Genomic DNA, 27,104 nt, shown 5'->3' on the forward strand with positions numbered 1-27,104 from the left:
TTATCGTAAGGTTGGTATCATTGATCGCGTTCAGCAGACCAAGCCGCTCAGTAACGGTCGAACGTGATTGGCTCTTACTTTTAGAACCGACCAATCAACGCAGAGTGTTGATAAGACGGACTCAACAGTTGTGCAACAGTTTTGTCTGCTGAACGCGGCCATGCCGGCCATTCGCAAGGCAATTGATGGTGTATTTAGGACATTTAGGTTATGGTCACTGGAAATAATTTCGGGCATGTAATCGTCCGGTCGACAGATTTTTCTTGCACCCGCTCACGATTTGACAGAAATGAGTCATCAGGTTCGAATCGCGCTCTAAAGGCACGTGGGATATGATGAATGAGCATTTCGGTTTGTAGGAGATTCAGGTACGGACTCCGAACCTCCGTTTGCTCCGATGAATCCAGATCAACAGGTAGCGAATACCGGTTCCCGACCGCCTACCGTGTACGATCAGAAGTATATGGATTTTGTAGAAAACGTTTTGAAGGAAGCAGCCAGCGATTTTGAGAAGGAGAAAAAATGTACGTGGTCCGTTACACTGGCTACTTGGTACAACTGTTTTCTCCCTACTTTTTCAATCTATAAACAAGAGTACATGCACAAGCTCCGAGCTTGCTGTGTAAAGACGAGAAAGAGAAATATAGAAAGAGATTAAGATTAAACAGCAAAAACCTATATTAAATAAACTTTCATTATTTTTCACGTTTTTTTTTTTCACTTTATTTTGAAGTAGAGATTTCCTCCGATTATGACCATTTAAAATAAAAATATTAATTTTTTTAATTAAATTGTCTCTGAACACAGTTGTCGACAATACCGAGAATGTTGAAAAGTGTAGTTGATGATATATAAATATTCTTTGGTCTAGTACATTTTAAACTAACAAATTATAATTTGCTAAGTATAAGTATTCGTATCTGGTGGTAAAATGAGAATTACTTTCAGTCTCTGATCAGAATCTACTGAAACTGTACAAGATATTTGATGGAACGTTTGAAAGAGCCTTAGATTTATATGAGAAACAACGAGTGACACAAATTTCCACGTCTGACACAATTATAACGGAGCCATGCAAGAATGCTAACACAGCCAGCTGGTTAATGCAAGTTAAAGGGCATTCTGGAGCATTATACACGCTTTTTCCAGAAATAAATTATTGTACTTGCGCTGCCTTCAGGTATAACGCCCCTGCACGAATAAATTATTTACTCAAAAGATAGCATGATTATATTTTCTAAAATTTTACACATCAAAATAATATCTTGCAACGTTACAGACATCAGGTTCTAACAGATCGGTCTGCTTTCACTTGTAAACACGTTTTGGCAGCTTGGCTAGCCAGTGTTGACAAAGAGAAGTTGTTGCACCAACAATTAACGCAGAAACAGTTCAACAGTTTACTGTTATATCAGGGTTCAAACAAACGTGATGCTCTCTAACGTGGAAGACTATGCGTTGGTTGCAAAAGTGGGATTGTCGAATCTAAAGATTGTAACACAATTATTGAAAGCTATCAACTTTAAGGAGGTACTTAGGATCTGCTTATATTAGAATGTACATATCTGTTTGTTTTTCTTGTAATTATGAGAAACGTATGATATTATTTAGACAGCTACTTGCCTCGGCAGTGAAAACGGATTAAAAATCACAGTCGAAGACGCGAAATGTATGCAGGCCAGTGCATACATCCCATCTACAGTTTTCGATGAATTTGAATTGAAAGAGGATGTGACATTCTCATTGAGTTTAAACATATTGGTGGAGTGTCTTTGTATGTTCTGGCCTACTTCGCAAGAGGATTCCGTCAACGTGCAAATATTTTACAAAGTAAACTTGACATTTCAGTAAAATCAAGATAATGTTCATCTATTTTAGATGAATTTAGGTCCTAAAACAAAAAGATTCGATATATAAATTTTTAGATTTTATTTTCTGAGTTATATTAAATTAAAGAAAATATTTTAAACTGCATGCTACTGTTTAATGTTAAGGCAATATCGATATCATATCGTTATCCGTTATAGGGCACAGGCTATCCTGTAAGCGTTATCATTGAAGAAGACGGTGTCATAACAGACTGTTCGTTAAAAACTTTGGAAGTAGACGCATTGTTAGACTTTCATCTTGAGGCAGAAAACGTTGTAAATAAAGTAGTATTACGAACAGAATTATTGAAGGATGTCATGGCCGAGTTAGATCCAACTAGCGAACTAGTCGAGGTATAATGAGCGATTTCAATTCGAGCTTTAAGATAGAGATTTGCATTCGGCAGTCAGACTCTTCTTTGAAATACAACGTTTACATTCTAGTTGCGTTTATCGCCGGAAGAACCCTACTTCAGAATTAGCACGGAAGGTCTAGGTGGCATTTGTCATATCGACTTGCCGCGCGATAGCGATTTAATAGACACTTTTCAGTGTACATCGACGGCAACATCCAATTTCAAATTAGCGCATATTAAACCGGCGATGAAAGCGTTATCATGCGCTAACAAGGTTTCGTTAAGAACCAATAACGCCGGCCTGTTGTGTTTTCAATATATGATTAAAACCGAAAATGGGCACACCTGTTATATAGAATATTACGTAAGGCTTTTCATAATAAATTGTACAATTGAATCGTTAATTTCGAACTAATTAGTTTTTATAAAATGTATTTTGTATAATTAGTTATACTTTATGATACAATATCGGGCACACGATATTTTAAGAATTTGTATATTTCATTTACAGATTTCTCCATTAATAGATATGGATGTTTGCTGAAATAGCCATGAACGGTTAAACAGTGTGATGATACGGACGTATCAAATCAGAAATAAAATATGTCCAGCTGCCCACATATGTATAAATCTATGTATAAAAATTAGTTTAACAAACACCTAAATATATCTTTATATATTTAATAAATTCATACTTAGTTTTCATGTTAAACAATTTTTATTCAATAAACACCTAAACATATTTGTACATATTTTTACTGACGCTTTCTTTCATTTCTTTTACATGTCTTTGACACGCTTTTTAAATAGTGAGAGAATTTTATCTCATTACACACATATCGTTTACAAAAAAAAATTAGAAGTTAGGAATCGGGAAACTTTTAATAAAAACACATATATTTCCATTAATCATTATTATTCGTAGAAAAAAGCAAACATTCATAAAATAGGTGATACAGCGGCTGCTGTATGTGGAACATAATTAGCTGACGGTATTACATATTTCATTACGTAATCCGCGAGATATGAATAGAAATATCTGTATATGAATCTGTGCACAACAGATGACTACTTTATACTTCGGTTCTCATACGATACATTTTACGAACGCATGCATATCAAATATACGAATTTTAATTTCGTAGAAAACATATGTACGGTAATTTTTGTAAAATTACACTTCAACGTAAATGATATTTAGTTTATACATATATATATAATATAATCTGACGCTATATATCAGCATATATCTCATACATTGGAAGTAATGCAAATTCCACTTCCCGGCGTCCCCCAACACTCGAGGAAGGCCTAGAGGGGTTTTAGCCGGTAAGAATCCGGCATACCCCTCCGTCCTTCCCCGAGAGTCGAGAGGACTTATGAAGGTTCTCCCGTTAACAAAAAAAAGCATATATCTCATTCACGTTCAAGCAAAATTTCGATAATTTACAAGTCGTTGGAATGCTTCTAGGAGCACCTTGTGCACGTCTTCAGCTTTGGTACTGAACTCTTATTCCTGAACCTTGTATACCCTCGTGCAGACTATGTCATCGACCTTCATAATCTGCAACAGAAATAGCACGATACCAGTTTAATATTTGATAGCGCGATAGACCTCGCCGTAACAGTAATCTCTCGGAATTAATAATAGCGGGTTTCTATAAGTACGAGAGAGCGAAAGAGAGAGAGAGAGAGAAAGAGTGCGGGAATTATTCCTGCGCCGGTGTCTCACGGTATTAACACGTATCGCCAGACGGATCAATGGATCTTTATTGGCACCGTTTCGGAGCTCGGTGCTGTAGAATTGTACGTGTCACGAACAGGAGGAGCGCACGCGATAATTGGCCGGACATTTGACGAATCATTATAACATTAACCGCTCGTGCAACGATCCCTCGGCGCGACGTTCCTCCACGTAGCTTTTATACTTTAATCGGGCAACTCCTGTGCCCGCATCAGGCCAGACGAATCAAAGTTCAAGTGTTTAGAGAGGAAGGATGCGTGTATGTACGCACGCACGAGTGACAAATGCATCTTCTAGCACGATTAACCACGTCATTCCTATAACTCATGTTCTGTTACATATCGTTCGAGTTCGCAGGCTGGATGAAGCATTTAAAGCGATAGACGTCACGCGAACATAATAATGAAAATCGCTCGGTTTAAAGAAGAAATATACAACCATGAGAACAATTCTTCTCAGGATTTATCAATTTAGTTAATCTTCCAGCGATTAAAGTATATGTAATGTTTAAAGCGTACCGTTGTAAATTGCGCATCGTGTGTATTTAATGTTAATGATGTTTCCATTCGTTCTTAAGAAATGCAGACACAAGATTGCTAGTCGGACGCAAGTTTATTATATAAGACATGTCTATGTCTATAGAAACACGAGATATTTCTCGCTAGTGTTTACCTAACTGAAGGGCAGCGTTACCTTGCTACTAACTTTTAATCGTGTTAATAATAAATGGTCACATAGCTTGACCGTTAAGGCTTGTTATCGATTTGCGGATAAAGTATTACAAAATCGAGATTAATTTAAATATCAGTAATATTACGAGTCGCTCAAGTTATTCATTAAAAAGCCGCTAAATTTTTAGTTCGCTCCAAGAAACGTAATATTCATATAAATCGTAGAAATCTCTTATTTTAATCATCTTTATCGCGCGCGACTATACGAGCAAATTAATTCTTCCAAGAATGTTATAAAAACGTGCTTACCGCCTTCATCTCCGTGGGATTGAATTCCCTCTCGATCGTGGTGTCCTTCTCGCCTTTTTGCACCTGCACAAGTTTGTTACCGTCCAGAGTACAGACGCTCTTCACCTTCCTGCCGTCCGCGGTCTCCTCGTCGAACTCCTCACCGAGCTTGAACTTTATCTCGGTGTTTTTGAAGGGGCTGGTCGTCTTCAGCGTATACAATCCGTCTTTCTCCGTTAGTTCGACGACGGGGCTGACGGTGCTGCCCATTTTACGGGTCACCATACCCACGCCTGAAAGAAAGCGCAAGCTGTTGTAAAAATCGCGCTACGCTTCTTTTCAGCTCCTCTGAAATTCTAATCTCGCCCAGATGGCAAAACGTGAATGTGGAAAATTATGAAAACATGTTTCTGAAAACAATTTACGTATTGTTGCCACAAACATTACGTAAACACGAATCATAGCTCCGTCTAGGATTCATACTTATGGTGCTTTTACAGCAAAGATGTAAATTGTTTCCATCGATAATGAACTGTACATCAATGGAACTTCCGGAAGTAAACTATTGCTAAAAAAATGTAACGATTATGGAATTAAAAAAACCGTTACTTGAAACAAATTCAGTACTATTGCTGAGTAGTCACAAACGCAGCTTTACATGTAACATTTGCGCAAAATACATTTCATAAATCTGACAGGCGTTTTGCTATCTGGGCGGATATATTTATATCACGCAGATGGCTCATTTCCTCGCGTTTATTAATTGCCATTGAAACATTCATGCTTCGCAATCTAATTGCTAGTTATCCTTGAAAGAGAAACGTTACCCGGAACTCTATTCATTTGCTTACAAGTTCGTAAGTTGCTACTTAAATTCGGTGACGGAATACAAACACGAGTAGCCTAAGTAAAGAGGAAGATAAAATTACGCTTCTCGGGTAATTAGCGAGAAGCGTCCACTGTGATGTCTTAAATTATCAGGCTTGATTAAGATAATTTCGAAATCACATATCTATCGAAGTCCCACTCGAAGTTAAATGCGAAATGAATATTTTATCTGCCGGCACTTCTGAAACTCGTCTCTCGGGAAGCACTTGGTCTCCTATCGGTACGATCCGAAGCCCATCGACATTCAGAAAAAAATCAATCCCTGGTCAAAAGATGGATTGATCCATATGCGAGAAAAAATATATACACATATATGTTCCGGTGAAGCCGGATCTATTGATCAGGAATTGATTTTCTCTGATGAAAAAAGATTTATGCGTCTTCGTCTCACCTAAAGCTTTCATGTACTCGTCGAACTTTTCGCTCGATTGGAGCTTGTAACGCTTGCCCAGGAGACCGGTTAGTATTTCCGACGACATCGTTCGATCTATCACCGACAACTGCGGGAACAGGACTGACTAGCGACCCGACCGGTTTGCATGCCTTATGCTCGCTTCGGCCATTGATTAGACTTTATATCGTATATAGGTAGGACGAGTTTATCGTCATACAGCGGAACTCGGTTCCGCGTTGAAAACAGTGACGAGAGAAGTAAACTTTGAAGTTTGACCCACCCGTTCGTGCTATTTATAGACACCGCGAATTATCATCCGAAATGACATCACATTAGCGTATATATGAATTACGGCCGCTCCGATGATATTCTCTCATTGTCAGTGGAGATTCTCAAGGTAAAAATCTTCTTTTTGCAGAAAGATATTTTTTTTAAATCAAAATAGGACAGGACTTTTGTATTAAATCCGATCCAGCTGACATTTTTGCAAGTAATGATTTGCATCAATCGAAAAATACACATTTATCGCGAAATGTCAGAGTCTATTCGTCATCTTGGATGATCAATTACAACGTTTATTTGAACAACAAATTAATCACGTTTTTTTTAGGAGAGCAATTGTCTGCTCTCTGCAAGGGAACCGATTCAATTAAAGGTTTCATGATTCGCGATCGCGCTTGACGACGAACGTGGAAAACGTTCCTTCAAGTGACCTCGAAAGAAAAAATAAGTGAAGATACTCTTATCTCGCCGCCGTGGATGATAACGAAATTACAGGTTTGCGTTTGAGTCATGCAAGTGTTGCTTATCGATCTCACCCGCGCCACCACGGCCGCGCTTCTCGGAAAAAGTGCCGAACGCCATCACAACATTCCACCGACGTAACCGGCAACGCGTCGGAAGACGATGCGTCTAGACTTGCTCTCTTATTTAATTTCCGGCGAACTGTTCTCCCGAAGATTACCGTAACGACGTCGAGCGGGGGAGTGGGAAACGTTGATCCGTCCGTCAACGGTTCTGCCTGCCTGCACCGACTTGCCTCGTGCCGACGTACAATTTGCGATTCTACCTCCCAGTAAACACCGAGCACCAGTTACGTCACATTTATGTTATCATTTCTCACTCACCATATAAATGCAATATAATACACATGTTGTGTTGCATTTACAATTTTCAGTGAGAAATTATTACATAGATGTAATGTAATTGATGCTTGGTGTTTACTGCAATGGGCTTGTCCCAAGCCTTATAACACTTGAACTTTTGGAGACTTTGACATCGAGTAAGAATTCTTGAGCAAACCCATGGACCCGAGCTCAATATACTATACAGACACTCTCGCACATGTCATATATACACCCATACATACACATTTTTGTAAATAATAGCAATAACTACTTGAGGAAAAGAATAAGCAAAATAGAACCTAATTTAAATAACAGACTCCTAATGTTGACCTATCTGATAAATGAAACAGTATAGCGAAAGCTTCTTTCTTATTTATATCTCGTAATTAAAAAATAATTAATAGATTAGCATCTGCGGATAAAATTAAAATGGTAGAGCAAAAGAGAAACATAGATATTATATGCGCCGTTATCTAGTTCTTCAGTTTATCTGAAGTTAATAAACATCAGATAAGCGGATAAAATTATCAGTCTCGATGAAACCATTAACAGAGTTTTCCTTTCCTCTCAATATTAATTGGAAAAAAAAACCAAGTGTTTGTGTCCAAAGGTGTTTCTGCTTCCAGGAACGGAATCTAACGCAATTTCTGTTATTTACAAAAGGATAACACATGGTAGATTCGCAAATTTTATATCGGCACGAATGCTGAACGCGCGCTCGCGTGATTCGATTGATAATTACGGGATTTTTTTCAATTTATTAATTCCGTTGATGAATTAATTCAAGTGTTGAATTAGACCGCAATCAGGCAGACCGCGGCACACGGTCGGAATTAAGATCCAGGTCAGGTCGTTGGACGGAGGCGAGGAGGCGTATATAATTTAACGTATTAAAATTGATTAATGTCCCGGGCCTCATTGATATCTCGCTAATGCACAAACGAGTTTAGCAGCTAATTAACCAATTAGACGTACGAAAGTGCTCGGTAGGCGGAAGTTACCTACATCGAATTTACGTTTGCACTTTCAGGCGATTGTTCACAAATTGAGTAACGAAACTATACAGGTCGCTGAATTATACGAGTCTCTCTCAATCATCTGTCAAAATCGGTGTTATTTTCTCCCTCTCTCTCTCTCTCTCGTCGGTACTATTTCTATTCTTTGAAGCGCCCCACTCCCCTCTCTGAAATTCCGTGAATGAACGAGGTGTTAGTGTCTTCGAGGACTTCTCTCATGTTTACCCCGCAACTTTTCACGTGCACTTTCCACATATTAGTCACGGGCGGGGTGTTTCGGTGTTTGTTCACGGTTCGTACACGCACATGAAATTGCCGATGGTGCCGACTCGCCACGCGAGCGGAACGCGCAAACGAAGCTAACGACAGATCTCATTACGATAATAATACAGCTTGCTGTAATGTGTGTAATCGTTTGCTGCTATGCTGCTACTGTAAGAGAGCAATTTACGTTGTACAGCGCCGATAAGTACGTTGCCCGAGGATTCCTTTTGCGTTTTACGATATGTCATTGTTGTACTACACAAAACTCTTAATGGTTTTCTTACTTATATTTATAGTTATCTTTCCTATAATTTGTAACGGTAGACTTGGAGATTCCTCAGAGATTTATGTTGCTAATTGAGATTATCCAAAGCGATTTAGGCAATTTATGACTTCCCAGGAAAAGATTCTCCATTATATAATTACATTAAAAATACGTTCATGTTTTTCCTTGTATATGTGATTCTTGTATAAGTATTTCTTAATATTTTTCTCGTACATACAAACAGAGATTATTCAAGAGAAAAAAAATATATAGACATGTCGGACATATCTTATATATAAAAATTTTTTTCCTACATTGTCTCAGAGTTACTTTTAATACTAATAGAATTCTTATAATTTTGTGTGTTGTGTAATACGAAAAACGTTCAGAGGAACAAAAAAAATACATATGTGAAAAACATGTAAATTATGAATCCATATGCAAAAATTTTTTACAGCAACCTGACATGAATCATTGATCGTCTGAAGCGGACTTTATCCTATTCCTTGTCAGATACGAGCAAAATTACTTCCTTTTAGATTTCTATCGTGAATAGAACCGCGCAATTTTATCGCATTTTAACGTAACGAGGTATTCGCGGTTAACACTGAGCACAGAGTGATATAATCCAAGGTTTTCAGAAAACTGCGGTAAAGAATGACAAAGGAAGAAACTTGTTAAATATTGCGCAACATTGCGCATCGATATCCGATTGCCGCCACACAATAACGAGATCCGTGAGAGAAATTAATTGTAATTGAACGTGATAGAAAAGAAGAGTTTAGTGGAAATCATAACAATAGCGTTATAAGAACACTCAACGACACGTGGTCAGGTCAGGACCTAAGCGGATCGAATCGTAAAAAAGTTTCGAGTCGTAAAACAGTAGCATTTATACAACCGACAAGAATGTCGAGACTGTCGAGAGGATAGTTTTCTAATTCTCAAGTTTCTCACGTCGAGTTTTCCACTAATTTTTCATGTCGATCACGCGCGCATTCTAAATAAACATTTCCGCTGCACTTGGAACGGCCGAAACGGTGCCAAAAGACACGCCAAGAGCGTTCGATTACGTACCGAGCGCCTTCATGAACTCGTCGAAATTCTCGCTGCTGAAGAGCTTGTAACGTTTCCCGAGGAATTCGCTCGACATGGTGATCGACCGGACGAAGCACGCGGAGAACGAGAAGACAGAGATAAAAAGAGATCGGCGACGACCGGGGAACGTCAGGCGATACAGCCGGGGGACCACTGAACACCTCCTGGTCGATCGGCGCGATTACAAGAACTGAACGGTGAACAGGAACGTTAGGTCGTCAGGATGCGGAGTGTGCAAGCTAGTGCGAGCACTGCGAGCGCGAAAACTCGGTGTACTCGGTCTCCCCCAAACTCCCCAAAGCTGTTCATCTCTTTCTCTCTTTGCCTCTCTCCTCCCATCTCTTTCTATCTTTAGCTCTCCTTCCTCGTCCCACGCACGCCAGACCGCCAGACTCGTCGCTCGCTTGTTCCGCTATCGATACCGAGGCACCGACGAGGGTCGCGCTCCCTCTCACAGCACTTCCTCCTTCCCCCTTGCGCTCGGAACCGCCCTTTTCCCCTCTCGTTAAACAGCTGCGTCTCTCTCGGCTCTTTGGTCCTCGGTTCTCTCTTCCCTTTCGGTCCTTTCGCCCTTCCACTCCACCGCCAAGCACTGAAACTTCCCCGTCTCGCTCCCACCCGGAGCTTCCCCCTTCTCGAGATCTGTTCTTCGCAGCTGCGAGTCCTACTTCCTACGTTCCTACCGTCGTCCTACCCTGTGTCCTGGCTTGCGCAACTTTCTCGTCTTTCGTCTACCTTGGCGTTGCGACACGTCGATTCTTCGTTTAGCCTCTTGTACACGCGCGCGTCATGCGTAGGAGGAAAAAAAAATGACCAAGATATTTATCGAGTCAATTAGACTATTTATTTTTAGAATAAAACTGATTTAACTGCTGATGAAGTTACTGCAAAATATTCCTTGATTTCGCAATTGCGATTATTACTGCAATCGTGATTTATTATGTTACCTCAGCGTATAATTTTAACGACGCTAGCCGGAAGTATTGTAACTGCAATTTTTGAACGACAACTTCCAAGTTGCACATATATAAGAAAGTGCTCTATTACTACTACTACTACTACTACTACTACTACTACTATTAATTAAATAATTGTACAAGTAACAAGCGAAAAGATGAGCTTCGAGAGTGCAACGCAGTTGCATTTACTCATTTGACTTAATTAGATATAATTACCTAAAGAGTCTAAAGACTCTCGATAATGAATTAATTAAACAAGTAATAAGCGAAAAGGTAGAATTTGAGAGTGCAGTGCATTTAACAGTGCATAAGTTAACGTCATAACAATCTGTAATTATCAATAAGATATATAATGTACATCGATGCATAATTTATTGATAATTTATTTTATTGATAATTAAAGTATGTTATATAATATACATCAATGTTTTTAATTATGTATTCTATTGACAATTAAATATTGTTATAATGTTAATTTACACACTATTAACCACGTTGCACTCTCAACTCACCTACCTTTTCGCTTATTACTTGTTCAATTTTATTATCGAAAGTCCTTAGGTAATTATCTAATTAATTCAAATAATTAAGTTTCGCATGCTTTCTATTTCTGTTTTCATCATAATTACTGACTTTTTCACAGCTGTAAAAAAAAATTCCTCTTGCAGGTTGCGAAAATACGTAATAATATTAACGTAGTTTTTTTTTTTTTTTTTACAGAAAAAAGGAAACTACTTATGTAAGCGAACCGAAACTCTATCGCCTTCGACTAAACAATTCGTAAATATTTATGGATGGATTTTTTTGTTCGAAAGTTTCGAACAAATCCATCCATAAATATTTACGAATTGTTTAGCCAAAGGCGATACAGTTTCGCTTAAGTAGTTTCCTTTTTTTCTGTTTAGGAAAATAACTACGTAAATATTATCGCGTAGTTTTCGCAACCTGCAAGAGGAATTTTTTTTTTTTAACGAACGGACGCATTGTGCGTGTCGGCAAAATAAACGCCGGCACGTGAGTCACGTATGTACAACATATAGCGCGGTTGTTACGATTTATCTGCAATAATCTGTATCGCGCGCGGTGAGAGAGCTCGCGGGGTTATCATGGGAATCGCGAATAATGACTTCCGTATCTCCGACCGCGCGCGCGTACGGCGTTAAACGCGCTTTCGGATACGCGAGTATGAGGGCCGCATTCGAGGAACGCACTATTAGCGCTATTTGCTTATTCTATCTTTGTTTTACATCTAATGAGCGATAAAGGTAGAACGATGCGGTAGCGCTAATAGCGCGCTCTCCGAACGCAGCCGAGCTAATTCCAAGTTCAACAACGGTGAGCGCAAAGTCGAAGGTGCACTCCTCGAACTTGACATGCGTGATATGCCCGAGGTACACACATCGGACGATACGAATGCCCTCGCCTCATTGGTCGGGCGGATCAATGCGCGCGACTTGACGACGAATCGTTCGTACGTTCGAATAAACGGCTAATGGGCACTCGCAATCTCTCGTAATTCTCTCGTAATTGCGCTCAAAGTCCTGCTTACGCGTGTGGGCGTGTCGTGCTGTATTATTTAAGTATATTTCGATTCACGTACGTTCGTACGCGCGGAAGTCCCATTTGTCGCGACGCTCACACGTGTAAACGTCGCCGCGCGACTCATTTAACTTTCCGATGAGCTTCTGCATACGTTGGGCCGTCAAGATATACGCCGACCTTTGAAAGTCAATTTATTTCTGTTTCTTCCTTTTCTTTTCGTCATTGCTGAAACTATCGATTAGTTCTGTATTAAGCGATTTTTAAATAGAAGGGTAGTAGGAGGACGAGAAAACGGAAGACGAGAATTCATGAATTATTTCTTTTAACAAGTAAAAAATCCGGCGACCGAGACGCGTTGAATTTTTCAACGACGCCCCAATATCTCGTCTGGATACGAAGAAGGCCGGCGTCGAAAGTGTGACGCGTCGCTCGCGTCACTCGCGACGCCACGTCTGATCGCGGTGGCGTCGATTTCGTCGCTCGCGATCCCGCAACGCCCGCCACGGCACGGTCGATAACGGTGCGGTGGAAACGCGTCGACGTTGCCGTAATCACGCGCAGCACACGCTCGTCGGGCGCGCGGACGATGTCGCGTAGCAACACGTGAATTCCGACAGCGACGGGCACGGCGCGGCGACCGGCGCGGCGCGGCGGAGGCTTGGCAACGTCGCGGCGGCGCGAATTCCGCATTCGCCGTCGAGGGGTGTATGTACATCTCGCCGAGTCCCGGTGCCATGCCGGCGCGAGCACTGCGAATCGGCTGGAGCGTTCGTCGGCGCACCGACGACGCTTGTGATTCTCCAAAGGGACGTCTCGCGAGGCCAACCAAGTGTCTCGTCGTTTGCGAGAGGAACGGCACATGGCTCTTCGCCTCGCTTGTTGCACCGAAATATATCTTTCGCTCTGTCGTTGCCTTTTATTTTTGAAACTCCCTGCCGGGATGAAGTTGTCCGCTCTCTCCCTCTTGCTTCCATACATTCGCTCCATCGTTACTTCCTCTCGTCGGCCAATTTCACCCACGTGAAGCGAATGGGGGAGATCTATCAACACTATTAACAGTTCGCTATCTTAAAGCGGTTTTTTCTACTTTAACTTCTTTCTTTTCCTACATCGTTCACGTATGTCTCAGGTTTCGTTTCATAGTAAACCATTTACCCAACTTGCGACTTACTTAGACTCGCGGTTTGCTAGACCGTTTTGCTAACTTTGTTAGCCTGATGCTATTACTATTCGCGAAGCACTTGCGCTAATGTTATTTGTATATACAGTTGGAATCTTTTTCCCATTGTGCGACAAGGGACGCTTTACACTTGTTTCGCACTTTTGCGGAAAATAGCGACGCGATGTATATCCAACGAGTTATTATTCTAAAACGGAGCAGAACTACGGAAACTCTCGCATCAATATTCTTGCATTACAATTAAATCGTGTGCCTATAAATGTCTTAGCGACTTCCTGTCGCACGACTGCTTTTATTACTTTTCTTATTACGCAGGAAGCGGAAGTCCGGGAGTCTTTCGCGAGAGTCATTAATGATTCCATTTTCGATCAATAACTTAGAGGAGCCGTGATTCAGTTTTCGATTCTATTCGACAAACACACGACTATTAGGCGTGCGCTCGCGGAAACTTAAAAAGCATATGGATCCTTCCTGCCAAGTCATTCTCGCGCGGTGCTCCCGAGATATGAATTTCTGCGCGCCTGGGTCGCACGTGCGTGTATGTGTGTGCACGCATGGCGTGAGTTATTATACGGCGACGCGATTCCGCCGTTCTTTCGGCCCGCGGCGGCCCTCGGCACGGCCTCGCCGACCGAGCGGGCGAGCGCCGCGCCGGTCTGGCAACGTCGCGGGTCGCGGGCGGCATAGATTCCGCTCCGCAACCGCAACCGCACGTTTGCCGCCGGGCCGCCATGATACCAAAGCCGTGCTGGCCGTGCAACGGTTTCTCCGCAGTGACGCGCAAGCCGCTGCCGACGACGCGACACGATAACGTCGCCCGGGCCACGACTGCGGCTCCGTTCCGTTGCCGATTTCGATCACTTTATACGCAATATTACCGATTAACCGGTGACCACCGCGGTCTTTTGGTGGAAGGTACGACGCGGTGGAAGCACCGCCGATCGATCTTTTTCGAATTTCAAATCCCTCGCGGGGAATTTGGGAAATTATTTTTTCGCCGTCTCGTTATCTGAATTAAGACTCTCTCGATCGTGCTGGAAGGGACTCCAGCTCGATTTCCAAGAGAACAGTTTCGCCGCGACCGCGAGGTGCAAGATCGAAGCTGCGAAAGGCGAAAGGACTATCGGGCGAAGGAAGGAATTGAAGGAAAGAAGATCTTCGGAGGCTCTATGAACATGTTCGACACGGAAAGGTTCATCGAGGAAATAGAGAGGCGGCCAGCGATCTACGATGTGAATCGCGGCGAGTACAACGACCGTAACGCCAAGATGACCGCGTGGGACGAGGTCTGCCAGGTGATGGTACCGAATTGGGCGCGCTTGACGGACGAGGAGAGAAATGTGGAAGGTATATAGTATAGCATGGCCGCCGCAATTGATCGATCCGGATTCCTTCGGCCGCGTCGCGTCGCGTCGCGTCGCCGCCGACCACGGCGGAAATCCGGAAAACTTAGAATTGCCGCGAGTCGATATTTTCCGCGCGATCGGATTTGCAAACGATTGAGTCGTGTTGAAGACGGAGAAAAGAATTGAACAAAGACTTTCGGGTGAAAAAAGTTGGACGGAGGTGTCTTCGTGTGGCCTCAAATTTTGATAAAAGATTGGGGAAAATGCACTGCAGTCTTGTTATTATATGTATTAATTAAATTGATATTGTATAGTGTGTTTTATCAAATTTCTATTTTATAGATATTTATTTAAAAAATAGGTTGAAAATTATAGCCTTCGTAATTCTTTATTTTTCCTCACAAAAAGAATTAGCAAGAGGAAATTTTTTGAAAATCTTATAAAAGATAGATTAGATATTTGAAAAATTGTTATTATTCTGCTATATTTTGTGTTAAAGGATGAAATTTTAACTGTTGATTTATAATAATTTGTAGAGAAAAATTTGCGCGGGAAATGGAGGAACATACGGGATTACTTCATGAAAGAGCTGAAACTTCAGAAGTCGCAAAAGTCTGGACCCGCCGGGCGAAAAAGAAAGAAGTACATGTACTTCGATCGATTGTTATTTCTCCTGCCGACAGTGGAGAACAAGAGGTAGTATCAGTTATCGTCGGAATTAAACGGCAAACGATCGATGTTCGCACGGCTAAATTTAACCGTCTTTTAGGGGTTCCGCAACCATTATTAACCCCTGCAAATCGGAGGAGAGCGAGGGTGAGATGGACAATCCCGTGATCGAGGAGTACGACCCCCTTACTCACGGTGCTTCCATAACTGGTAGCCGAGAGTATCTTCAAGCGGGTACTCCCTCGTACAAGGTGTGTCCGCGTTATTCGAAACAGCAGCTCTGCGAGACGTCCTTCACGCCCTTCGACAATGAGATACACGACATCCTCTCATCGCACAGCAGTCAGCGCGTTACCCTTGACGAGGACGACTACGACAAGATGTTTCTTCTTTCGCTGCTGCCGATTATCAGGCAGGTGCCGGAGGAAAAGAAGCTGGACGTCAGGATACAAATACAGCAAGTTCTGGCGATGGCACTCCGTCCATCCGATAATAAATAAACGTTTGGTACGTTTTATTTTTTGGAAGGAGGAAGAAGGGAATCAAAATGCATCATGTGGAAAAAGATTTTGTATCGATTTATACTATATATGAATATTTTTTTCTAGTCTGTCCTTTTAATTAATATTTTCTTGGATTCTTGTACAAATTTTTTTTGTAAAGATGGAATAAAATCTATTTTAAGTTTTAGCCTAATTTAATTTTAATAGATATAAGATAACACAAATTATTTCATTTATTGTGTCTTAATTTTTATAAAGTTTACGCTCGGTAAAGTACTTTGATATTTAAGATATCACGGTAAATCGATAATTGTAGGTATAGCGTACTTATAGTAAGTACAATAATTGCGAAAACTTTATGAGTTGTAACAACAAAAACACGGATTGTATCAAAATAACTTAGCATAAATTCTAAGTATGGAATATTCTAGGATACGCGTAATGGATAAATTTTATACTTTATACTTTAAAGTAAGCATGAACATAAATACTGCGTCTGTGATATATATTAAACTCTACTCGACAATCGAATAGACGACGTCATACGCGTAATATGACGCAGTCTTGTCATGCTAGGATAATTCAATTGAAATATATTACATATCGCACATCTTATTCCTATTACATAGCCTTTTTTGCATTTTCATACCTGAATTCGAGTCGATTCGTGAGCGTCATTGTTATATCGTAAATTCATTTTTTATTAAATTACCAAGATCGTTTTAGTTTAATTATTTAAATTAAATGTATCAAATTCATTTACCAAATGCGATAACTTATCGATGGCTACGGATTTTATCCAGCGTCGCGATGAAGCATGGCATATCATCAGTAGAGAATAGCAAACTTTTTACGTTATCGATATTGGATAATATCACAATAATTTTTTTATTAATTACAATAAGGCAATGCAATATTGCTCGATTTATATAATTTAATAATAATAATTAATCATCTTGTGGTTTTTGTTACTTAAATATGTTATTTAATATGGATATTTTTTTACCACATGATGATATTTGATTTTGCAAGTAAAGTGTGCCGTAAATTTCAAGATTACATCTATACATGAGCTTTTAAACGATAAAGAACAATATATTGTTTAGCTCGCAGTTGCAATACATAATATATATAATATTTATTTTTTTTACAAGTATAAAATCAAAATCTTTAAAACAATCCCAGTGAACACAATATAATGTCCAAAATCGAAACATATGACGTCTTAAAAACGTCGGTATGGTAGGTATGTTGTTTATACATATATCAATTATATTGACTTACGAGAGAAAGAGAGAGAGAGAGAGAGAGAGAGGGGTTTGCGAAATTGTTTTTTATTTATTTGGAATTTACATCGATTTTTCTCACTTTAAAAAGAATATGCGAATCAACGTGTTCCTTTGTTAAATTGTTCGTAGAAAGCGGCGGTCGGTTGAGTCTTATAAACGATACGGTTCAGGTATTCCTGATGTTGCTTCTGCTGCTCGGCAAGCCGCAAATTCTCCTCCGCAATTTTCTTATTGAGCTCCCTAGAAGAATATAACGTAGCACTTAAGGTGACATTTACACGTTTAAACACGAAATTTGAATATCACAGAATTTTCAAACAGATTTAAAAAATCGTAGTTTTTTCGAAATATATCATTAAAAGTAATATTGTTATAAAATACATTTAAATATCTTTTTAAACGATAAGAGAAATGTTAAGTACAAAATTAGTTTTAGGATCTTACGATTTTCTTTGATTTAATTCGCACTCATACGAGTATGCTGTTTGAAGATGCGAATCCATTAAATGATCCCAATCCTCGTTGATACGTTTCTCTTCCAGCTTGATTTTCTGAAAAGATGACTTAGATAAAAGTTTCCTCACATTAAAATTAATAGTTGTAAGTGGATACATAACTGCCAGTGAATATTTGAAATGCGCTGTATTAAATCAAAAACTTTTATTTTAAATATATTATGCGTGACATCATGAATCCGCCGTGATGTCATCGATTGACGCGATCCGTGACGCATCCACAGTTTTGGCCTTAGTTGTCATTAACGTGTATTGTAATGCTTATATATCTGATTCTTATATATCTGATTATCAAAATTTTTAACCCGACATTTTTCATATCGCAATTAAAAAATCAACCTGATGTAATGCTCTGTTTTAGGTACTGAAGAACATTAAGGAGCAATAAGGAGAAATTAATTCAAAATACAGATGATACAAAAATTCGTACTTGTACAAATTCTACAGTACTACTTATACTAACATGAATCTCTTCCATTTGCTGTAACTGAGCATCTCTGAAGACCTTCAACTCGTCCGCAGTCATGCCCTTGTATCGGTCCGCCAACGGCTTGCACGGACCGCGGGTGCTCTCAGCTTGTTCCCTAGCCTCGGTGAGGAAATCTCCAGTCACGTGATTATAAATTTCCGCTTTCTTGTCCTCCTCGTCTTGAACGGCTTCGCAGTGACGGCGATGCTGCTGCTCCTCGGCCTGCAATCGAGCGGAAATAAATTCCGCGAAACCATCGCGGAGCGTCGAAGGATATAAGGGCCAGGGACGCGGTCCGCGAACCAGGCGAAGGGGCGGGACGGAATTAACGCGGAGGAAGAATACGAGAGGAGGTAGTAGGGAGGGAAAAAAAAATGAAATCGACGGCACTTTGTTGTGGTTTATCGGGGCAAATTATCGCGGCACTTTGCACGATGATGTCACGAGGTTATTATTCATCGACCGCGAAAGAATCACGTAGGCGACTTTTATATCCCGCGGCGAGTTAAAATGCACCACGGACTGCACAAAAAAGTCACATCGCGTCTTTTGTTACGTTGTATCTGTGTCACTTTATTACTACGAGCGCTCTTCGATCACATTTGTTCTCTCGAGAAAGTTAATATACCAGCGACAATATCTGGAAAAGGAGACATCCCGGCAGTAGCGTAAATTAAAATTCAATCTATCAATACTTATTCATGCATGTCGTAATGCTGTAATTTTTAAATGCACAAAATTTTGTTTAAAAAAATATCAGGTTAGCAATTATTTATACAATGGATAATTATGTATCTTATCAGTAATTAAAGGTTGATACAACATTAATTTACGCACCGCTAGCCGCGTTGCACTCTCAAAGCCCACCGTTTTACCTGTTACTTGTTAATCTATTTATATCATCTGACTAGATGACTATCTAGTGTTTGTTTAAGAAGACAAATTTAGACTTTCCCGCAGTAGCTTTTATACGGTATATCAGGTCAGGCCGGAATTTTCCTACGAGAGGCGTGACGCAAAAAAAAAAAAAAAGAGGACAGACTCTATTACATATATTAGGAAAATTGAAGTCGGAGGCAAACAGACAGATAGCGTATATTCTAATGTGTCAACACCATCATGTCAAATATAATAATGCTCGGATCGATCGCTTCATTCGATGTAAGTGGGCGCGTATTCAAATATAGATGTGTTCTTATCCTCAATCGGACATGATCAAGGGTTAGCCGACTGAAAAAAAACCCGGTTCTTTCCGCGAAGCGGTTTAACAAAAACACTACCCTTCTCTCGAGCATCCATCTTACTCGCCGCGGATCTGGTTTCCTTCTATCTTCGTCCAGAGATCAAATCGGTCAAAGGAATCCATTTTTTGCCGATAGAAGACGCGAAAGCAAAAACGACGGAGTCACTCGACTAGACAGCTGTACAAAACGCGAAATAGCAGCAGCTGCTGCTGCATGCCATTTGGAATGGGACCGGGAATCATCATGAAGATCGTACGGTTGATTTTATCTAATTTGTTAAATAAATTGAGCCTCGTCCGCTTTCTCGCGTCGGGTCTAGATCAAAGGCGCGCGAATAGAGAGGATCCTGCGTGTACCAGAGCGCGATTAAATGTCGCCGTCGCTTCGTTCAGCCTTCGCCGGCATTCCTCCTCCATCCGCGTCAACGTCATCGCGCGCTTGTCCCTGGAGAGGACGACTTCCTGATAGGCATCCTCGGCGTCTCGTCGTGCCTTCTCAGCCGCCTCGCGCTCCTCCTTTTGCCTTTGTATCCACCAACGCATCTGCTCTCTCTGCGCCTTCAATCGCTCGGCAAGATTGCGATCCTCGCCCTCGAACCTGTACAGCCGTAATATTTCATCGTTCCTCCTCTCTTCCGCGGCGTTACGCTCATTACCATCGCGCCAGGGTGAGCAAGCTGCGGGGTAAATTATCCGCGCGAGAGGATCTTTTGCCCCGAGAGAGAAAAAATATCGTTATATACCGTGTACGCGCAATAGGTCGCGGTTTACAGATCGCGGAAATTAGTTGTTCGAGATTTTAATTACGAGAATCTTAATAAAGACCAAGGAGAGTCATCGGGAGTGCAGGAAACAGAATAACGAGTTTCACAAGCATTCTTCTATCTTAACTTCTGGAAAGTCCGAGATAAAAACCTCTCCGCGACTTTTCTCTCCCGATTGCACCACTCATTGTTGGCGGTATTAATCAGGCTATTTACGCACTTCTGAGCGGACGCTGCTCCCAAGCTCGGATCGTCGCCGTTGTCGTCCACGCGCGCTGGAAGCGATTTCTTTAACGCCTCGGGGTCGTACAGGTCGTAATCTCGACGGTCCTCCGCTCGCTGATGGACTTGTCGGTAGGACTCGACCTCCTTGTTTATTCTTCGCCTTTCCTGCGAACAGGGAAGCGTTTCTCTCGATTCCTCCGGGTTTTTCGTTAGTGGCACGTGACACCGAAATCGCCGAGTGTGCCGGCTCGGGTATCGAGCGAACATTCCCGCGTAATTATCGGCATTGACGGCACTCAATTACCTCCTCCTGCCGTCTCTCCAAATGCACGGCATGCTCGTTGCTGCGAATGAGTACCTCGTCCAATTGGCATTCTTTCGTCCGTTCCCACTCGCGCTGCTGCTTCTTTTCCTCGACTTGCTTATCCAAGAACTCCTTGTCTATCTGCAAATGTCAGGGAAACAATCGCGCGAATCCTATCGCATTGAGAAGCGTGCAACTTCCCAGATTGTTGGATCAATCAAATGTCGCGTTACGCTCTCCGTCAAATTACACTTGTGGAATTTACCGGTTAGGGATATTGGGAAACAGCAGAATCAGTTGAAGCAAGATTCTCGATCAATTTAGCCGAGAGTAGATTGTAACAGATTTAATGGTAAATGTCAGTGGTAAATATCACAAAGAATCTTCTTAATTAATTAGGAGAACGCAAGCTAACAAAATGACTGAATTAAGAATTAAATCAGATTTGATCGAAATAAGATGTGAAAGTCTAACAAAGGATGGAACACTCGGGACTGGATATACTCACTCCAATTTTTCTAACGCGAGGATTAAAGATGCGCAATTTCCTCGCTTCTTCGATTTGTCGTTTGCGTTCTATAGACGCAACGATCTTGAGATCCTCCGGAGTAGCGCGTTGTTGAAACTCAAGCATTTCGGATATTTTTCACGGAGAATCTGAAAAGCGCGGTTTTTTTACGACGGCAAGGTTACATGAGACCGAAAGCGTGAACACTGAACATATCTAGACTTTTCGGTCGGGAATCGAAACTGAAGTTTCGTTACCATGGAGAGTTTGCCTGTCGAGGAGGGTCACACGACTCGCACGTAGCCGTAAATTCCAGCTGCATGGTATTTATATGATAGGAAGAGATAAAGCGCGTATATCGCAGTACGTTTGGAATTCAAATAATAATATCTCAGTTAGTATCGCGAATTGCCCAATCAAGCGGAATTAATCATTAATTTAAGAGAGGAAATGAACCCTAACGAGAGTCTACGAAGCGAAACGTAAAATACGCGATAATATAACACGTCAATTTTTTTATCGTAATTTTACGTAATCCATGTGTTATAAGATCAATGAAAGCATTAATGATGCTTTAATGGAACCATTAAAAAATAATAAACGAATTTTTAAATGCTCCAAGAACGCTCCAGATTTCAACAATGTGAGTTTATCGCTTCCAAAAAGTACTCTTTTGCGAGCGAGTTTATCGTTTTCTGGATCTATTTTAATTCTCCTCCGCTTGGCAGGCGCTTCTCTTTGACGGCTTTTTCAAGCCCCGGAGGCCTCTTTGCTCGTAATTATGGCAACACGATCAATACCCGGTGATTGGAATGTTGCCGCTGCGCGACGTTTGACTTCGACCATGTGATTATCTGTCGAAAAAAAAAAAAAATTAAGAGATAATTATTCAGTTTATGATAATTATTCAGCTGTTAGAGAGACACTGAGAGACACCCGTACGGGTGTGTCACGTGGGGAGCAGCTGTCGATGGTCGGATGGTATAAACATGTGTACCGCATTGTTATCTGTTGATTTCGTGAAATCCATCTTATTCTCTTCCGTTACGCGCGCTGCGCCGATCCAATTTGTCATCGTATTATTGCGGCGACACGCGCGATAACGAAAGCAGAGAGGAGGGGTCGTGTCGATTAAACATTTTAATTGGGTTAGCCGTATCTCTGCCTTCGATAAAACGCCTTGCAACTCTCACGAGTCCGGAGGCCATCAGCCGCAGGGTCGCGTAACCCCTAATCGCGGTTGTTTACTTAACAAACGCGACGGTAGAACGGTAGTATCTTTATTTTAATTAGCGATCCCTGATTAAGCGTCGATTGAGCTGGCAGATTTTGTGGAACTGTTTTGACTTTGAAACGCCACGCGCGTAATAAAGCAGTAGTTTGATTAAGGCACCTGCTGCCTTGGCTCGCCCAACATATTGACAGTAAACATTACTTTTGGCAAAATTATGAAGAAAAATAATTTTAAAAAGTGAAATTATTTTTGCAATGTTCAGCAGTTCAGCGTCATTTGTCGTTTTAGTGTAGTGTTTTTATATATAAAATAATTATCGTAGTATTAAAGTATATCGAAGACTCCCATTTTGTTATAAGTTAATATGTGAAAGCAAATATTTTTTTATTTTAATTCGACAGCTTGTTTTCGTCCTTGATTAGGCACAATTCAATTTGACATACATATAAACTATTTACTGCTTGTCCAAACAAAAGAGCAATTTTCGATATATTTTGAAAATGTATTCTATCAATTACAAACGTTATTTAATTAATTGATAAACATTTTTATTTTTATGTACGTTGCAAGAATTTTCATGATATATTCTCTCGCTTCTGACGTATCAATCCAAGATAGCTGCAGTGAGTAAATCGGAGCTTTAATTGGGGCATCTGGAAAGACTTATCGAATATGCTGACAATTCTCCATATCTTATACATTTATTTTTTAATTATTCTTAATCTCGTTCTGCTTTCTAAAAATTAATTGGGATTTTTAAATATAAGTTTCTCTAGAAAAGATGATCTATAATTTCTGCTAACAGGATAGTGTTCTATTCTATTTGTGTGCCGTAAAATATGAAAAAAAATTCGAGAATCCGAATACATGAATGAAAAATCTAAAAATTAAAATAACACGGATAAAACGTGTCAGATTTTTTTGTTTCGACATCTTTCGACGCGAATCACAGATCGTGCAAAGTCTTTCGCATCGTTGTAGTCATCGAAAGAGAAAGGTGTCTCTCGATCATTTCGACGTCAACTTCAGGCCGGAAGTGGCGTTCGCGGCAAGTGGAATGAGCGGATGAATCGCGGATCAATCGCGCATACATCAGTCTCGCTTGATTAATTCCCGGGGGAGGGTGGGCGAACGTGACGCGACCCTTTCGTAAGATCGATCACCACCCGCGTTACGATGGAGCGCCGTGAAAACGCCGTTACAATTTTAATCAGGCGAAAACCACGCCGCGATACGATCGATAGGGTGACGTATAGTTAAAATCCGGCGAGCGCGCGAGCCGTGCTCTCTACGCGAGAGTCCACTCCTCCCTAGGCCACGAACCGCCATGTTCGCGGGTCGCGCGAGGTCGGCGCGGGAGGAAGGACGCGCCCCGTTCGCCTCGTCGTGAAAAAAAAAATCGCCGTTGACAAACAGAGTCTCGGCGAGCGCGCGATAAGGAGGAATCCTCTCCGCGTCTCGTCGCGCGCGGGCGCGCGTTCGCGGCAATTTGCGTCGCGAGTTGTTCAGCAATCAGCCCGTCGGCCGTCGCGATATCGCGCGCGCACGCCTCGACCCCCGTCCCCCTCCCCCTCGGGGGGAGAGAAGGAGAGGGAAGATGCGCTCGCAGCATGGCGAGACTCTCGGGCGCCTGCGTGGCAGGGTGACGTCATTGGAGAACCGGGGGCAGCTCGTCGTCCACCGTCCACCAGCACCAGACATTCAGTCTCGCCTTGGCGTTCGAGGAGATTGTACACGTTAAGTTTCTCTCCGCGATCGGCTCACTCGCGCTCTCCCGCGCCAACGAGCGGCCCGTCGCGTAAGTTTGACATACCGCGCGATCGACATACCCATTACCCCAGAATCGATACCGATCGCCGGGACACTCGGTCGACGGAGGGCGGAACTGATCCGAGAGACGTGCGACACGCGACCGAGAGGAGGACTGAGGAGGACGCGCGCGCGCGCTAGCGCGTCTGATTGACTAAATCGCGCCGGTCGTTCAACCCGGTGTGCGCGACTACGAATATTCTTACGCAACCGATCCGATCGGGAGAGATCGGGCGCGCGGAGGAAAGTTTCTCCCAGCGACAGGGGGGGCGCTCGTTTTCCTCGCCGGGAAAGTCGGAGCTCGGGCACGCAAACGTGACACGTGCGACCGCCGCCGACCCGCGCGCGCGGAAGGATCGAACTCTCGGCGGCCGCGGTGCGTCTCGCGGGGGATGCGCGCCGCCGTTCTCAAGTAGAACCCTGCGCGCGAAACGGAACGGAGGGAACCCTCCTTCCATCGGGGTCCACCCGAAGTTGATCCCGGACGTGACAGTTGTTATTATTGTTGTCGTCGTTGATTAATAGACTTTGCTATGCGCTCCGGGCTACGCGTAGTATGAGAGGATGAGCTGCTCGGTGAAGATCTCTTGCGGCAAGAACTGGGGCTCGCAGCGCAGGATCGGCTCCCTCGCGGAGGAGACGAGCGCGTGCCCCGTCACCTGCGCCGGCGGCCTTCAGGCCGGTCAGTCGAACGCGACGTCGAGCTCGACGACCAACACCGTCGCCGTAGCCTTCAGCAACCCCGTCGTCATCACCACCACCACCAGCACCAGCACCGTCACCGCCGGTAATCAGAGGGTGGTCCCACCACGCCCCGTCAAGTCGATCGCCGCGAAGAAAGGGGAGGACACCACGAAGCTGCTCAAGTACATCGACGATAACGTCATCGGCAAGAACGGCACGTTCTTCGGCCCGTTCGGCCGCAGGAAAGGTCAGTGATCAATATAGTAGACAAGTAGACCGTTTTGCCACCCCTTCTCGCGCCTCTGCCCCTCCGCGCATCCCCCAATACCCTCGGCCTGCATGGCGGACGCCCCAAGAAGCGAGCCGTGCCAGCTCGTTGGGATTGTTACGATATAAGTTAATAAATAACGACTAAGCGGGCCCTCCATCTTTGTAGCGAATCGTCGGGATGATCAGCACTTCCATGAAATTGAATACGCCCCCCGCTCTCAAGGCCGGAGATAATTACTTTTGGCGATTTCTTTCAGCGCTCCGGAATTCTGCCTAGATTATTTGTTACATATATATATATACTATCACGCGATCGTCTGCTGCAAAATTAAACATGTTTATACGCACTTATCTGGAGCAGCGATAAAATTAGATATTATCACGTATTTTGTTTACTATACACAATACATTTTTTGCACTTCGAAATATCTATATTAATGGGATCATTCTTTTGTTGAAACAATCTTTTTACTTGATATTTCTTTGACAATTTCCAAACCGTCAATAATTATTTACAAAGGAACGAAAAAAAAAAAAAACGGAGCAGAATTTTTCCGAGTTATTTTTAGAACTCGTCGCGTTAGAAGAAACATACCGTAATTATTACAAGACGCTTATAAAAGTTTGTTTACAAAGTCAAGGTGCGATTTTGTTGCTCCGAAGATCAAAGAAATACCAATGAGTCATCGGTGTCGTAATAATAGCATCGCCGTGTCGAGCTTCAATTCGGGACTGATATAACTTTCTGATTATCTCTCTCGCGCGCGCCAGCCAGCCGGTTAAAGTAAAGTGCGACGGTGACTAATTGTGAGAATTTGCTTCTCGAGTTATGTGTCGTGTGGTGTAAGCCTTCGCCCGCGCTCGATTGGGACACCCTCCAAGTGTCGCTGGCGTATATACCTTCCGTAATTCGATACTACCCCACGGAGCGGTAGCGCCCGAAACCCTTGCCGAAGTATCCCCAATTAAGAGCATAAAAGCCGTATATTTTTAGCCGCCGATCGATCGCTCGCGGAAGATTTCCCTGTTGACCCGCGCTCGATGCCGAATCGATATCGAGAGCCGATATCGCGCGGCTTCTCCTCTGTCGAAAATTTCCCCTACGCCGTTCCGTCACAGTCGCTCGTTACTACTTGGCGTTCCCGCCCTTACAAAGGACGCAAACGCGAGTAAATCATGCGCCATATATCTAATTAACTTGATAACTCTTGACTGGAGCGCCAAGGATGTTTCCGCATAATTGGGAATGTTTCCCCTGTTTTTCTTTTTTTTTCGTGATAAAAATATGTTTGTTGAAAATAAGTTTACTACAGGACAACATCGTAAGAAGCCAAATTTATTGGATATAAAAAAAGAAAGGACGTAGGAAGATAGTAAACAAACATTTTCGACGATTTTCTTCTCCAGTTTTGACTTGACAGACTTTAAACATTTTTGAAATTTAAAATAGTAATGATATCGCTATGTTCTCTAGAATCTCTAGCTGAGTTTATTCGGATTCCTTGAATTTTCGCAGTATTTAATTCTACTAGGAAGAACTTCTTCCTTCTCGGTAGTTCTACTTTCGTGATTAAAAGTATCGATCTTATAGGAAAGTGTATTTGAAGAAAGA

At 42.1% G+C, this 27,104-nt stretch overlaps 5 protein-coding genes across 9 annotated transcripts in view; 3 read left to right on the forward strand and 2 right to left on the reverse strand.

The window, feature by feature from the left end:
* Positions 1-1,288: 1,288 nt before the first annotated feature.
* LOC139818106 (cell cycle checkpoint protein RAD1) lies at positions 1,289-2,912 on the forward strand. Of its 2 annotated transcripts, none has more exons than XM_071786609.1 (5): positions 1,289-1,530; positions 1,612-1,830; positions 2,028-2,222; positions 2,313-2,588; positions 2,736-2,912. In XM_071786609.1, exons 1-5 carry the CDS (start codon positions 1,432-1,434, stop codon positions 2,766-2,768), a joined length of 822 nt encoding a protein of 273 aa, XP_071642710.1. In that variant the 5' UTR covers positions 1,289-1,431; the 3' UTR covers positions 2,769-2,912. The 2 variants fall into 2 exon arrangements, with proteins under 2 accessions (XP_071642710.1, XP_071642711.1); XM_071786610.1 differs by having other exon boundaries at positions 1,391-1,530; positions 1,632-1,830.
* A 211-nt stretch (positions 2,913-3,123) lies between these two features.
* On the reverse strand, positions 3,124-10,225 carry Fabp (fatty acid binding protein). 3 transcript variants are annotated; one of them, XM_071786618.1, is made up of 3 exons: positions 9,959-10,225; positions 4,949-5,220; positions 3,124-3,788 (listed from the first exon to the last, which is right to left on the reverse strand). In XM_071786618.1, the coding sequence occupies exons 1-3, from the start codon at positions 10,032-10,034 to the stop codon at positions 3,735-3,737; spliced, it is 402 nt and encodes a 133-aa protein (XP_071642719.1). In that variant the 5' UTR covers positions 10,035-10,225; the 3' UTR covers positions 3,124-3,734. The 3 variants fall into 3 exon arrangements, with proteins under 3 accessions (XP_071642719.1, XP_071642720.1, XP_071642718.1); XM_071786619.1 differs by lacking the exon at positions 9,959-10,225 and adding an exon at positions 7,028-7,088; XM_071786617.1 differs by lacking the exon at positions 9,959-10,225 and adding an exon at positions 6,207-6,367.
* A 3,641-nt stretch (positions 10,226-13,866) lies between these two features.
* LOC139818108 (uncharacterized) lies at positions 13,867-16,365 on the forward strand. Its single transcript, XM_071786615.1, has 3 exons — positions 13,867-15,007; positions 15,543-15,702; positions 15,776-16,365. Exons 1-3 carry the CDS (start codon positions 14,830-14,832, stop codon positions 16,173-16,175), a joined length of 738 nt encoding a protein of 245 aa, XP_071642716.1. The 5' UTR covers positions 13,867-14,829; the 3' UTR covers positions 16,176-16,365.
* A 1,131-nt stretch (positions 16,366-17,496) lies between these two features.
* On the reverse strand, positions 17,497-24,222 carry LOC139817092 (RIB43A-like with coiled-coils protein 2). 2 transcript variants are annotated; one of them, XM_071784902.1, is made up of 8 exons: positions 22,493-24,222; positions 21,496-22,349; positions 20,988-21,128; positions 20,679-20,848; positions 20,052-20,292; positions 18,446-18,673; positions 17,912-18,018; positions 17,497-17,707 (listed from the first exon to the last, which is right to left on the reverse strand). In XM_071784902.1, exons 2-8 carry the CDS (start codon positions 21,619-21,621, stop codon positions 17,566-17,568), a joined length of 1,155 nt encoding a protein of 384 aa, XP_071641003.1. In that variant the 5' UTR covers positions 21,622-22,349; positions 22,493-24,222; the 3' UTR covers positions 17,497-17,565. The 2 variants fall into 2 exon arrangements, with proteins under 2 accessions (XP_071641003.1, XP_071641004.1); XM_071784903.1 differs by having other exon boundaries at positions 21,496-21,644; positions 21,753-24,222.
* Positions 24,223-24,418: 196 nt separating this feature from the next.
* LOC139817091 (uncharacterized) overlaps positions 24,419-27,104 on the forward strand; it is a 48,364-nt gene continuing 45,678 nt past the window's right edge. Inside the window, exon 1 of the mRNA XM_071784901.1 lies at positions 24,419-25,469. Within this exon, the coding sequence (XP_071641002.1) occupies positions 25,103-25,469 (367 nt within the window). The 5' untranslated portion in view covers positions 24,419-25,102. The remainder of the gene's footprint in view (positions 25,470-27,104) is intronic.

This window comes from Temnothorax longispinosus, chromosome 8 (genome assembly GCF_030848805.1).
Source record: "Temnothorax longispinosus isolate EJ_2023e chromosome 8, Tlon_JGU_v1, whole genome shotgun sequence".
Classification (NCBI taxonomy): Eukaryota; Metazoa; Arthropoda; class Insecta; order Hymenoptera; family Formicidae; genus Temnothorax; species Temnothorax longispinosus.